A 14,907-nucleotide genomic window follows, 5' to 3' on the forward strand; every position below is an offset into this window, starting at 1 on the left:
ACTATTCTGAAGACAGTCGGTTCCCTTCAGAGATACATTCATATAAAAACCGCGATGCGTTTTGATTTTGAAACGTGCAGTGCTCATGTTTATTCAACGAAGTCAAACGGCACAAATAAATCAATGTATGGGAAACTGGTAATGTATATCGAAATATCGGAAATGTGTTTAAAAATCATATCACCGTTATTGAAAAAAATTATATCGCGATACATATTGATATTGAATTATTGTCCAGCCCTAGGTTCATGTGTAATTACTGATTTTTTTTACATGTAATTACTAACTGTTTATAATGGTCAGCCATTAGGGATTTTAAATGGACAATACAGGGAAAACACATCATTTTAATTTAGAAATAGTGCCCATGCACAACGTTGCTACAATAACATTAATATTTATTTTACATAATATTTACTCAAGTTAATATATATTGTATGTATGTATGTGTATATATATAAATATATACATATATAGGTCGACCGATATGTGTTTTTCAAGGCCGATACCGATTATTACAGATCAAGTAGACCGATAACCGATATTTTGAACCGATATATATGTCTGGTGTAAAAATTTAAATTAATGTCAAAATTAAGAATAACAAGGGCTCTGACAAAAACTGCCTTCCCTGGTGTTGGTTGAGTGTAGTACTCCCACAGTAAACTCTTTATTTTAAAGAGTTAAACTCTTTATTTTTTGGCAAACAAAGGGCTTACCATTAAAATTAAAACATGGAAGAAATAGTGTATTGTGTGATTATTTCTTTTTAAACAAAAGTTGTAATAATTGTTGTAGTAGTCGGGTTAAAGCAAAAAAAATTATCTTTTGACTGAAAATTTTTCCTTAGCCAAACCCCATTCCTCAGCCATACCTGTCACACACCCAGTTTAAGAGCAGTGTTTTTCTTCTTGTAATCATGAGCGCTTGTCCTCCTAATTTAAAAAAATTAAGGAGTACCTTCTGATCAATAATCAAAAATTTGCCTTCCTAATATGAGGTGAAGTGATTTACAGGGGGATTTTCTTTTTACCTTTGCAATGGCATAATTTTCATCTGTAAAATTAAAAAAATTATGTTTATAAGCTTTTTAAAATTTCTATTTAAAATAATATAATAAGAAGTAGAATAAGACAAATAAGTTACCAATCATGAAATTAGTATTAATGAAAAATATGAAAAAGAACACAAAAGTGGCTTGTAGGTACATTTTCAGACATTCAATGAGGCTCAGAGGTGGCATGAGTGCAATTAAATTCATAAATTCATGTGGAGATTAATGTTTTAAATAAAATTTTGAATACAGAAATATTAAATTATTTAAATAACTGCAATTATACCTAAAAAGGAAACTGAAACCGCCAGCAGGTGGTGGCAAATCACGGAATTTATCACTGAATCATTCATTCAATTGATTCATTTGAATGGCTAATTCATTCAGGAATGAAGCAAGTGACTGTCTTTATGAATGGGTAATCATGAATCACTGACTCACTAGTTTCGTTCAAAAAAGCACTTTCATTCATGAATGAAAAACCGCTGTGTTTGCTTTTAGAGATGTGAAGCGGCTGAGCTGTTACTTTATTTGGAACTATTTTCGTTGATAAATAGAGCAAAATCAGGCAGTATGTGTTTATTGAACTGTTGTATTAAATCAATATCACATTTGCAAACTCCTTGAATAATTATTAAAATCTGTCACTCTCCTTATCGCGATCTGTGGGCGCACAGAAAAGGAGAGTTCTCAAGACTCAAAAGTACGTGCAAATGATAAGTTCCTCGTTTGTCATCGCGTTATAAGCGCGGAACCTGCGGCAATGAGTTATTATTAATAGCCGCAGTCCTGCGCCTGAAATTCAAGACCTGCTCTGTGCTCTCTGCTAATAACCCGACTGTGAATGATGCGAGCGGCGTTATGTTGTCAGTGAGAAGCTGCAGCCGTGGCGGGGAGGATTTTTTATGTCCTGGTGTTCTGACAAATAATGCTACCTATCAGATTATGCTACCAACAAATCGCCAGAACACCGGCAGAACAACAACAATGTGCTACATGTTTCTTTTCCCCTCATTTTTTCCAATTGACGGAAATCCGTCGTAGCGACGGAAAACTTTCATCCCTGAGTAGTATTATGTACATCATACTGCACCACAGTAATATATTTATAAGCTAACCCGAATTTATATTTTGATGGGTTGCCATGAGGAACTTCTGTAGGTCTATGCAAATGATATGAAGATAATTCTGTCAAATGATCATGAAGTGACTCTCAGAGGGATCAGAGCAGTTCTGGAGATGTTGTTCATGTATTTATATCCTCATGTAGTGAGATGACAGAAGCTGAAATCACCGCGAGCATCGCACACTTTGTATGTGTAGAAAACAAAACCGCTCGTCTGTGCCATTTACATACACAGAGACACGCAGAACATGCTGGATTCATATTAAATAGTATTTTTGCGGCTTAATATTTACAGATACTAGTCCATATTGCGACTCTATTTAAGTGTACTGACCTACTTTTGATTAATTAATCCAACTTTGACAAATTCCGTGACATTTCGCGTCATACAGTAAATTCTGTTTATATGACTAGATTCCGTAGATAATATTAAGGTGTTTTGCAACTTCGGTGTAACGTTAGTGGATTGGGATCTATTGCAACTTAAGCAACGTCTGCTGCTGCCTTACCTTTGAGAGACAACTTATGCGTGATCACTGAAGCAGCTCCAGTTAGCAAGCGCTTTTGGAGTGAGAGTGAATTCTGCTTTGATTGGTCGGACTCGTGACTCCCAACAAATCAGATGAGCGGTGGGCGGAGACTGCTTTAGGCCACAGAGTGGTATGTTCTGACAGGCTGCATCAGAGCCAAATAACGCGTTTCAAAATTAAGTTATTTTATCGGCGAATCGGTTTTGAAAATGACCGATAATCATAAAAATGCATAATATCGGCCAGGCCGATAATCGGTCGACCCCTAATATACATACATACAATTTGCAGAGAAGTGTCTTGCTCAGTGATTTTTGAATTGCATCTTTTGGTTTCCAGGCCAGATCTTGTACCACTAGGGCAACATCACCCAGTGGCTATATTACAGATGGCCGGGCTGATTCCTTGACATTTATGAGTTTACCCTCATTTTTTCTCCCCTAGCTGTTCAGGACGAGCGTCAGAAGAATAAGGAACGGGATGGAGACTATGAATGCAGCAGTTCAGCCAATGAGGAGATGCCTGCGGAGAAGATACTGGAGGCAGAGACAGCTGTAGAGCACAGATCAGACTTGCACTCTGATGCCACTGGTTCAGTGAGTATATTTACACACCACCCATGGCTGCGTATTATCCTTGTTGTTTAAAGTCTACATAATAGGGATGTCAACAATCGATGATCGATAAAAAAAAAAGTGAATGACAATAAAATAAACCTAGATTACAGGGTCAGATGGTGAGGATTTAGGAAAAGAAACAATGCCTAAATATTATTGAATTTGTGGAAATTCGTGGCCAACCGGCAAACTAGAACAAAGCCGCATAAATGTAGCCTATATGGGCTCTAACGGCATCCAAAAGCATGGTCGCGATGTAACATTTTCCAGCAAACCAATTATTCCTCTAATAAACAAAACTTTTATACCACACTTGTCATAATCAGAGCTTACAATTTGTAAATAAATAATTGCTGAATTCAAAATAGCAATTAAAAGGCGCTGTGACCGACACTGACAGTGCGTTTTCCCGGAGCATTCAATGATGTCACTAAACGATGATGCCACAACTAAGAGCATCGTTCACAAGTTTCTGCATGGACCTAACTAGCCTAGGGCACAGGTTTTTAAGCCTTGGGACAAAATGGTATGCTTTAAGGAAAATGTATAGCCCATGTAAGTAATAGGCCTAAAATAAAAATAACAATTTGTTTTCATTAAAAAAAAAATATGCGAAATATATCTGACTTAAATAATTAAGCTAACAGATTTAAAACAGAAGTGTGGTGCGGCGCTCCATAAACAAGTTCACGGAAAGGAAAGGATGACAACGCGCATTATTTTTGTTTGCTTTATTTTACAAAAGCACAAATCTTCTGTTTTTATTGTGAGTGTGCAAAAATAAAAGGAAACGCTTTTGCGGATTATATCTTTTTTTATGTTTCAGCTGTTCAATCGCGCTGGAGCCTCGTGCACACACACCCCACATATTCTAGCAATTCAAACTTACATCACAGTCTGTTCATTATCAAAATAAAATAGTCAACCAAACATATAAAAGGTTACACTGGTCAGTTTAAATAGACCGTACTATACCGGTCCACTCTTATGTTATGCCAAGGACGTTTTTGCTCATGTGAAGAGGATGATCTTTTCCATCTATATGAGAATGCGTGTAAAGTACAAGCCTAGTTTACATTATAAATAATAGTTTAACATTCAAATACATTGCGAATATGGAAACATTTGGATTTGTGCTGAATGAGACGTGAGCAAATACACCTCCAAATACAAATGAGAAAATACAAATAACCTCCAAATACATCTAGCCAAACCCGCGCTCGCTCAGTCCTCGTATGTACGCATGCATGCACTGTCACGATCTAATGCACTGTAAATGCCGGATTTTTAAAAACAAATAGGCCTACCGTTTAATCTGATTTTTTTTTTGGAACAGGATCCAGCAGGATCAAATTAAATACTGGTCATAATACTCACATAAAAATGTTTAATGTGAGCAACAGTGTGTTTTGCCGATGGAAGCAGTTCACTGACTGCACAGCACAGCCACACGCACCACAGTTACGTTTGAGATCATTTGATCTTAAATGCCATAATGTCAGTTGAAAACATTGCAATTGTGTTTTAAAATACAACAACGATCACCACGAAACCATTTAAAGAGGCGTGTTCCATTCTGGGTTATAGTATCATCTGTGTTTGTATAGGTTGTTTAAAGTTGACACTGCATTGAAAAACACTGACATTTACATTCGTACTTGTAATAAATAAGTGCATTATTTTTAGGTATGTACGGTTCAATTCAGTCTATATCATATTTTTAAAAATAAATAATAATACTAATGCTAATAATAATAACTTTATTTTATATAGTGCCTTTTAAAGTTACTTCTCAAAGCACTTTACACATAAAAGTATACATATTTAAAAGTAAAAAAATAAATACAGTGATAACAATAGAAATAAAAACACATCAGAAACAATATAAGAGAAAAAAAGAAAAGCCAGTGGTTAAATATTTCACTTTCCCTGCCAACATTTTCTCTGGCCCTGCCACAAAAAAAAAAAAAAAAGTTTTTTTTGACCCGTCCTATCTTTTATTCTAATAAATAAACTGATATCACTCACCAAAATTCTAGATAACAAATACATTTTACAATTCTCATTTGTTACCCTGGACCACAAAACCAGTCATAAGGGTCAATTTTTTTGATTTATACATCATCTGAAAACTGAATAAATAAGCATTGATGTATGGTTTGTTTGATGTATGTATTGATATTTGCCCCTGCCCAAAAAAAAAAAAAAAAAGTTGTTTTTGACCCGTGCTATCTTGTATTCTAATAAATAAACTGATATGACATCATCATTTTAGATACCAGTTCAATTTTACAATTCTCTATTCCAACTTCAATACCACAGCAAAACCACTAGTCTTAACAAATATAAAGTTTAAACATTCTTAAAGACAAGTGAACCATCCGTAATCATGGTAGGGAATAGGAAATATATTGTACACTCCAACTCTTTCTTCATCCGAGCAATAATAAAAATGTGTTCTCATCTTGTGCAGCCTAAGTGGAACTAGGGTTGGGTACCGAAACCCCGTGCCAATATGGCACGGGGTTTCCTATGTAACCGGTATGTACTAGAACCGAATCAGAACGCAGATTTCGGTGCCTCATTTCGGTGCCACTTAAATGCTTGAGTGATCGATTTAAATATTTGTTCTCCGAAACGAACGTAAGGATCACCGGCACCGCACGTGAAAAATAATTTCTCGACTGAGAAAATTCACGAAAGCAAGTCGGAAAGGGAAATGAGAGCATCCGAGGGGCACTGAATGCAGTAATTACACTTGCTCTGATGGCAGCAGGTAGAGACCGTTAGCTAGCTAAGCTAAACATTCTTAAATTAAAATTCCTAAATCTAGGGTGACCATACGCCCTCTTTTCCCCGGACATGTCCTCTTTTTGGACCTACAAAAAAATGCGTCCGGCCATTAGGGATGTAATGACATCCCAAAATGTCCGGGATTTGGCTGTTTTCTTAATCCCGCTCCCGCTGAATCTCTGACCATTGCCGCCTGCTACCGCAACATGTGTTTCGCTCCCGCGAGTTTCGAGTCCAATTTTTTAAACATTCTAATATTGTATATAATTTTGGCGTATCAGGGAGCCGCTCTCAGGATGCGGTGTATTTAAATATTTTTGAATGAGCGTTTGCGCTGTTTACTTTCACTTTCGATTTCGCGATCACTCGCACTCTGTGTAAAGGGAGCACATCTTACAAGATACTCAAGCATGGTCTTGTCAGTCATCTCTCCTTATTCTCGACCTGTGATCAGTCAAAGCTGACTCCGGTAGCTCTTGTTGGATGCAGGGTTGCCAAGTCCACATTTTTTCCACATAATTAGGCTACTTTTAAACTGTTGCCATGGGTTGATTTTCCCAAGTGGGTTAAAGGTTTGAAATATTGCATAAATTACATTTGACTGAAATGCCTTCTGCCTATGATAAAACTTTCATGGACTTCTACATTAACTGTTCCCTCCTGGTGGAATGACCTGCCCAACTCAATCCAAGCAGTTGAGTCCTTAATATTTTCAGGAAACCGCTGAAAACACATCTCTTTCATCTTCGTTTGAACCTCTAACTCTAGCACTCTCTATTATAATGCTAATTCTAATTTTATCATCTTCTTTTTTAACTTGACCCTCTAACATTTTCACTCTCTATTCTATTTCTATTCTAACTACTTGTTTTATTTATAAAGAAAGAAGAGCCTCTAACACTAGCATTCTCTATTCTTTCTACTTATTTTCTGTTTAATTATTATAAATAATGACCTACTAACACTTGCATTATCTATTCTTTTTCTGTTCTATTGACTTGTTTTATTTTGAAAAACTAAAATATGGTCACCCTACTAAAGCTAAACTTCCCTTGTAATGACTTGCAATGAGAAGCATTTCTAAACCTGTTGTCCAACAAAAGAGAACACTGTAACATTTTTACTCCACAACTGCTTCCTTTTGTGATCTGATGTGGCTTCTTGTCACAGAATGAGGCAGAAAATATGTTCTATACTGTAAAAAGCATATGGTACAATGGTAAAATCAAGCATATGTTGATTAGCAATGGATTATAAATATGCTTCATTATGATGAAAATACCAAAGATGGCTTGAATAACACAGATAAACTATTAGGGCTGGGTATCGTTCAAAATTTTTCGATACCGATATCTTGACTTCGATACCGGTTCCTGAACTATACTTTTTTCGATACCAATTTTATGAAATCTATTTGAACAAGATTACATTATCTAAAAAAAATTAGCTTTGGTTTTATTTTTCAGCTTGTTGATGTTTATACAGACACAAAAATCTCCTGTGCCACTGCACAAAGGAACAAAATGTAACTAACAAAAAATCAGTGCAAATAGTTTTAATAAAGCTCAAATAGTCTTCAGTTTACACATCTGTTAGCTACATTTACACTAGTGTGTGTTTGTTTTAAAACGCCTAGCTCAGACAGAATCATCATTTCTATTCATTTTCCACTGATTTACTGATGAGCATTAGCAGTTTCTAGCGCTGTCTGCCTGTGCTCTCTCTTCCATGATCGCTGCTCTGACTCAGAGGTAATAATATATTTAATTTCATCAGCAATACATGGCCAAAACACACATGGCAATCGGAAGTTATTACAAAAACTTGATGGTGGTTTAAAGTGAGTTTTGAGTAAAAGCGGAATATAAATCTTATTTATTGTCTTATGCAGGGGTTAAATTGGGATTTGTTATGTGTGTGTGGTGGGGGGGGGGCTCTATGGTATCGAGCATATATATATATATATATATATAACTTTCATTTCAAATTCTTTCATTTGATCTATAAATTCAATTGACACTGAAAAATACAACTGCATTAAATAATTATGAGATTATTTAAAAAAAAATGTAATATACAAAATAGAAATTATGGTGGAAATTATACTTTTCAACTAAATTAAAACGCCAGTAGGTGCCAGTAGTGAGCGTTTAATGAGTGAGTCATTGAGTCGTTCATTCAAACGATTCGTTTAAACGGCAGATTCATCAGATGTTTATGCATGGGCTAATGAAACTTTGACTCAACCGGTTCGTTCAAAACACGGACTCAATCAGCAATGAATCGGCTGGTTGCTGTGAGATGCGCTTTGTTCTGCCTAAAATGTAAGTGACCTAATATTATTGTATTTGCTTATTGAACTGTTTATAGAACTATTAAACAGTCGTAATGGTGAAAACGTTGTGTGATGTTGCCTAACTAACTGTATTTTAAATATAAAAACTTTCCATTTTGAATTTTTACCTCAGGATGCTGAGTTTCTTAGTTTTGCTTGTTTTGATTTCTCCTGGAGAGGCTCCTCAGCAGCGCAACCTTATACTGTCAATAGATACATTATGTACATTAGATCGCCACTTACTCTAAATGTAATAAAATCAGAATAATATTGTGTTTTGGTGTTTACATAGTTATTTTTGGTTACTGATGTTTTAATCATGTTACTTGTCTGGCGTTAATGAGTTAATGTCAAGCCCTGGAGTCTATGTGGCGGGGCTCAGCCCCAGACGGCCCCCCGCCCAATTTAAACCCTGGTCTTATGTAGCATGATGTTACAGTGTGCATGAATGTTCACATAACATGCGCTTTCGGTCTTGTAGTATGAACGGACATCTGCATATGATTGGAACTCCACGCAGCTCCCACGCTACTCTCCATTTGAAATGAATGACTTTCGGTCTGTCATTTGTCAGAGATAATGGAAAGCCGACTTGAAACGCAGTGGAAACCTCAGTATGACGAGGATCGTTTTCATTTTAAAACAAAAACGCACCAGTGTAAATGTAGCCTTACAGCTACGGGGGCTCGGATGCATTCACACTAAATACTCATGTGTGAGCCACATCTCTGAGTATGGCATGGCGCGTGACGCGGACCGACTGTGCAGACCTATCGGTGTATTAGGCTATAGTACCACGAGCAGACTGCTCCGTACATTTTCGCATCGCTCTTGCGGATGTCAAACACTGATCGATCTGCGCCTCACTGATACTGATGAGATTAACCCCTTAGGTATCGAAATTTGGTACCGAACGACAAGACGTTTTTCGATACTCGATGGTATCGAGGCAATTCGGTCGGTGCCTAAAAAGTATCGAACTCGATACCCAGCCCTATAAACTACATTGTCGCAGTCGAGTGTTTATTGTCTTTGTTTTATCATTCAAAACATTTATATCTTCTGTTTACTCAGTTACAGTTACAGCCATAGCAATGCCTTTGTCCATATTAGCAAAGAGTATAGGGATTTCCTAAGTCCTATTACTTCTGTGATGCACATGTGGAGTTTCTGTGCGAGGGCGCCCTCTGGCGTCCAGTATGAATGAAACGGACATTAAATGTGTTTATAGTGTTCAATAATGGCCAATCCATCCTATTTTGGGTATTTATTTATTTATTTATAGTGTCGGTTCAAGCACCGTTTAGGCACCGGTACCGTTTTAAAAGTATCGATTTGGCACCGGTATCGTGAAAGACCCAAACGATACCCAACCCTAAGTGGAACAGCCAAAATGCTGAATTCGCAGAAACCGCATGAGTTCATACAAGCTTCCTGTTTCCCCAGAGCATTTTGGAATACTCTGGGGTTTTTATTGCTTAATTTAATATCACCACTCACATAACAAATGCAATACTCTGAGCCATATACACAAATTATTACATTTTGATGGCACTGCCAGAGAGTAACCTGATTTTTAACACACTTTACATGCATTACAGGATTATTGGTTTGCATGTAATCTGGTACAGTAGGTTATGTAGGTAAGCTAATATTTGGGAGTTTTTAAAAATATTGGTGTTCATGTAAACACGCTCATTGTCAGTCAGCAGTTGCCTTGTAATGAAAGTTGGTTAAAAGGTTGTAAGCGATTCATTTCCAAAGTTATGCCAAGCATTGATTGTTGTCGACTGTTGCCAGGCAAAGTCAGTTTCCTGCTGGGTGAGAAACAGCCCTTATTTAAAGCTGTTTAAATGCTGGTATTCCCAGAGCTGATTTAGAGATTAGGATCTTTTGATTTCTAAGTGTTTGGAGCTGAATATCCCCATAGACCGAGAATATAAATAAAAATAAAGCACTCAGACGTTTATCAGCTCTGAGATTCTCTTTTATTGTCCAGAAGTGCCAGAGGCATTTGCTCTCACTCTCCTCCACTGACTCTGTGACTTCTCTGTTCTCCAGCCCAATGATCCAGTCACTAACATTTGCCAGGCTGCAGACAAACAGCTGTACACTCTGGTGGAGTGGGCCAAAAGAATCCCTCACTTCTCTGAGCTGCCCCTGGATGACCAAGTCATTCTGCTTAGGGCTGGTACGAGCATCTGACACTCTCACACTCATTTTGTCGCTGTCTGTTTCTTTTATATTGTTTTATATTGGAACGCAAATGTATAAATATACACGAAAAGCATTTTACTATATGATTGTGATATTTTTATAACAGGATGGAATGAGCTCTTGATCGCTGCCTTCTCTCATCGCTCCATCAGCGTGAATGATGAGATTCTGTTGGCCACAGGTCTACATGTGCCCAGAGACAGCACTCACAACTTGGGCGTGGAGGCCTTTTTTGACAGGTCACAATGAACTCTGTGTTTACCACTGTTTAATAATATAGTTGATTTAGAGGCTTAACGTGTTCATAATGTGTTCATAATGTGTTCATAATGTGCAGGGAAAGTGCACACAGTGCAGAGGTGGGAGCCTTATTCGACAGGTAATTCCTGCTTCTCTTGTGTTTTCTTCATACCTGTGTAGAAGTTTGTGGGATGGGAACCTGTCGTTGGGGTGATTTATGATTATTAGTCTCATTTTTTTACACACCTGCAGGGTGCTGACTGAGCTGGTCTGTAAGATGCGTGATATGCAAATGGACAGAACTGAACTTGGTTGTCTGCGTGCCATAGTTCTGTTTAACCCAGGTAAGCATTTGTTTAGGTTTATCTAAAAATTATTTAGAAGCCAAAAGTCTAATAGTTTGATCGATATTTCTGAATTTTTTTCAAGGGATACTTCTAAAATGTAAATTTCATAATGTACTCACCCTTATGTTGTTACAAACATCTTTGACTTACTTTCTCCTGTGGAACACAAAAGGAAGATTTAAAAAAACATTTTTTTAACTGTCTCAATATTTTTTGTCCATTCAGTGAAAGTCAATGGGGTCCAATATTGTTTTGGGCCCAACTAACATGATGCCAGGATTTTTTATTTTTAGATGCATTGTACCTATAATAACCTGTGTGTCATATAAATACCTTAAAGGGGTCCTATTATGCTCTTTTACAAAGTCTTGATTTTGTTTTGGCGGTGTACTAGAACATGCTCTCATGCTTGGTGGTTCGAAAAACGCATTATTTTTCACATAATTTACATTATTAAAATACCTCTCTCCCCAGGCTGGCACAAACGGCTCGATTAGTTCCGGCTTTGATGAAGGTCCGCCTTCCGATAAACAAAATGTGTTGTGATTGGTTAGCTGTCCCAGTGCGTTGTGATTGGCGAACAGCTTAGACGGTGTTTCAGTACTGCCCCGCCCCTTGCTCCGTTTGCAACCACTGTTTCCTGACATCATCCGCTTTCGTTTGGGCAAAGACGTTTGGGCACGGAGGTGTCTGTCCGCGGCACCCAGCTACGTCGTGTTATATTTGTAAGAATTGTTCTAGACCAGCGGTTCTCAATCCCAGTCCTTGCGTACCCCCGCTCTGCATGTTTTGCACGTCTCTCTTTGTTAACACACCTGATTCAGATCATCTCGTTAGACGTGAGCTCCGTGCATGAACTGTGTTCCGATTGACATGCTCCCTACACAGTGTGCATTGCTCCCTACTCCCTGAGCAGGGAAAATCCATTGACTCACTTCGGAAATCCGGGAAATCACTTCGGAATATTCATTTACAGATTTACGCTGCGCCGCTGCCTGCAGCATCTTCACACACAGACAAAATTTACTAGAGAAGCGTGAAGTGGGACATAATATACCTCTGTAAATAAATAAAATTTTAATTCACGTCTCGCACACTTAAATGCCCTTTGTATGGAGCATACGCTCCCTTCAAACTGGAATCATGGAGGAATATCTGGTAATGTCCACTTCGCAGGGCACTTACAGTCAAATATAACAAACGTATGAAGCAATAAGAGAAACACACAAAATGTACAGAGCGGGGGTACGCGAGGACTGGAATTGAGAACCGCTGTTCTAGACATGCCAAAAATTTGAGGCTACAGCACAGCAGTTGCTCTTCTTGGTTTTCTCTGACGCACTAACTGCAGCAGCACCACTTCTTCGTCGTCTCGTCTGATGCGCTCACTCAACCAAGCGTTCTAACCACGACCTCGCCCCTCCCCACCCCCCAACCATTCGAATTTCTGTAGGCGGGAATTCTTTGTAATGATATTCTAATGAGCCGCTTTGTGATATCATAAAGCCCGGAAACCAAACGCTGTAGTCCAAACGAGCCGTTTGCTGTAGTTCTTGAAAATGGATTTTTAAAAAACTAAATATCTCCCTTTGGAGTGGACTTTGAGATTTGTAACTTTCTAGATCTTTTTTATGCTCAAACATACACACTACACACTGACTAAAATTAAAAAAGTGAAAAAGCATAATAGGACCCCTTTAAACAGTTCTATTATCAGGTTAAGGTCATAAACAGTTTAGGCAAAACCTGACTTGCACATCTAAATATTGGCCCATTACTTTAAACTGACTATGCATGTAAACACCTTCACAGGCAGAACATATATTATGCACACCTTTGACATCAAAACTGGAGAAAAACCCAAAGAATGGTGTATGTTTGTACTGAATATTTCCAATATTTCTTAGATGCCAAAGGTCTGACTAGCAGCAGTGAGGTGGAGCTTCTCAGAGAGAAAGTGTACGCGTCCCTGGAGGCCTATTGCAAACAAAAATACCCAGATCAGCAGGGGAGGTGAGTGTTCTGTCCTGTTATGGGGCGAATTTTCTAAAAGTTTTATGTCTCTCTGACCCTCAGAATTAAACTTGTGTTGTGCCTTTAAATCTACTATGTGTAAACGACCTCTTTTATGATTGTCTGGCATTATATATGGCTGTGAGAGTATACAAGAGGCCATAAATTAAAAAAAAAAAATCAGCTCCCTTGCTAATTCACAGGTTTGCCAAGCTCCTCCTCCGACTTCCTGCATTGCGTTCCATTGGCCTTAAGTGTCTGGAGCACCTTTTCTTCTTTAAACTGATTGGAGACACCCCCATTGACACTTTCCTAATGGAGATGCTGGAGTCGCCCCACTAGCTGCGTCAGAGGAAGAATGGGAGATGGGGTTTTTCTACCCTAGGTCCTGGAGATAACTGTGATTGCACTTTTTCTTCCCAGGGGAATTACAACAATTGGTCAGCCTCTGGTCTGGGGTATTTTTTATTTTTATTTTTTTAGTTCAGATATTACTTTTCTTTTTCTCTTGACTATCTCTTAAGTGCACCATAGAGTCTAGAGACCCAAAACTTGCCATGAAAATTTGTTGGTGCTACATTTCAACAGTAAGCTAATTATATATATATATATATATATATATATATATAAATGATGTATGTGAACCTGGGTCACAAAACCAGTCATAAGGGTACATTTTTCAAAATTGAGATTTATACATCATCTGAAAGCTGAATAAATAAATTTCCATTGATGTATGGTTTGTTAGGATAGGACAATATTTGGCTGAGATACAACTATTTGAAAATATGGAATCTGAGGGTGCAAAAAAATCAAAATATTGAGAAAATCGCCTTTAAAGTTGTCCAAATGAAGTTCTTAGCAATACATATTACTAAGCAAAAATTAAGTTTTGATATATTTACAGTAGGAAATTGAAAAAATATCTTCATGGAACATGATCTTTACTTAATATCGTAATGATTTTTGGCATGAAAGAAAAATCTATAATTTTGACCCATACAATGTATTTTTGTCTATTGCTACAAATATACCCCAGCGACTTAAGACTGGTTTTCTGGTCCAAGGTCACACACACACACAAACACACACACACACACACATATATATATATATACAGTCATGGTCAGAAGTATTGGCACCCTTGGTAAATATGATCAAAGAAGGCTGTAAAAATAAATCTGCATTGTTAATTATTTTGATCTTTTATTTAAAACAATTCACAAATACCCAACATTTCATTGAACTAAAACAATTGAAAATGGGGGAAAATCTCATTATAAAATACATGTTTTTTCTCAAATACACGTTGGACACAATTATTGGCACCCCTAGAAATTCTTATGAGTAAAATATCTGTGAACTATATTCCCATTCATATTGACAATTTTGAGCATACCAGGGTGATTATGAACATGAAATTATCGAGCCATGGCTTCCTGTTTCACAGGAATATAAATAGGAGGGAAAACAAAGGCCAAATTCCCTTAATCATCCATCACAATGAGAAAAACCAAAGAATATATTTCTGATGGGCAGCAAAAGATAATTGAGCTTCACAAATTAGAAAGTGACTTTAAGAAAAGAGCTAGAACAGTGAAAATTCCCATTTCCACCATCAGGGCAATAATTAAG

General features: G+C 37.4%; 1 protein-coding gene across 7 annotated transcripts in view; it reads left to right on the top strand.

Moving 5' to 3' along the window:
• Positions 1 to 13,817, top strand: part of LOC107596638 (retinoic acid receptor RXR-beta-B-like) — a 20,452-nt gene extending 6,635 nt beyond the window's left edge. For all 7 annotated transcript variants that reach the window (XM_016287411.1, XM_016287413.1, XM_016287416.1 and 4 more), the window contains exons 5-11: positions 3,155 to 3,306; positions 10,517 to 10,646; positions 10,779 to 10,911; positions 11,010 to 11,051; positions 11,165 to 11,256; positions 13,167 to 13,272; positions 13,476 to 13,817. In XM_016287411.1, the coding sequence (XP_016142897.1) occupies positions 3,155 to 3,306; positions 10,517 to 10,646; positions 10,779 to 10,911; positions 11,010 to 11,051; positions 11,165 to 11,256; positions 13,167 to 13,272; positions 13,476 to 13,614 (794 nt within the window). In that variant the 3' untranslated portion in view covers positions 13,615 to 13,817. The remainder of the gene's footprint in view (positions 1 to 3,154; positions 3,307 to 10,516; positions 10,647 to 10,778; positions 10,912 to 11,009; positions 11,052 to 11,164; positions 11,257 to 13,166; positions 13,273 to 13,475) is intronic.
• Positions 13,818 to 14,907: the final 1,090 nt, after the last annotated feature.

The sequence above is a fragment of the Sinocyclocheilus grahami genome, unplaced genomic scaffold (assembly GCF_001515645.1).
Source record: "Sinocyclocheilus grahami isolate Dianchi unplaced genomic scaffold, SAMN03320097.WGS_v1.1 scaffold222.1, whole genome shotgun sequence".
NCBI classification, from domain to species: Eukaryota; Metazoa; Chordata; class Actinopteri; order Cypriniformes; family Cyprinidae; genus Sinocyclocheilus; species Sinocyclocheilus grahami.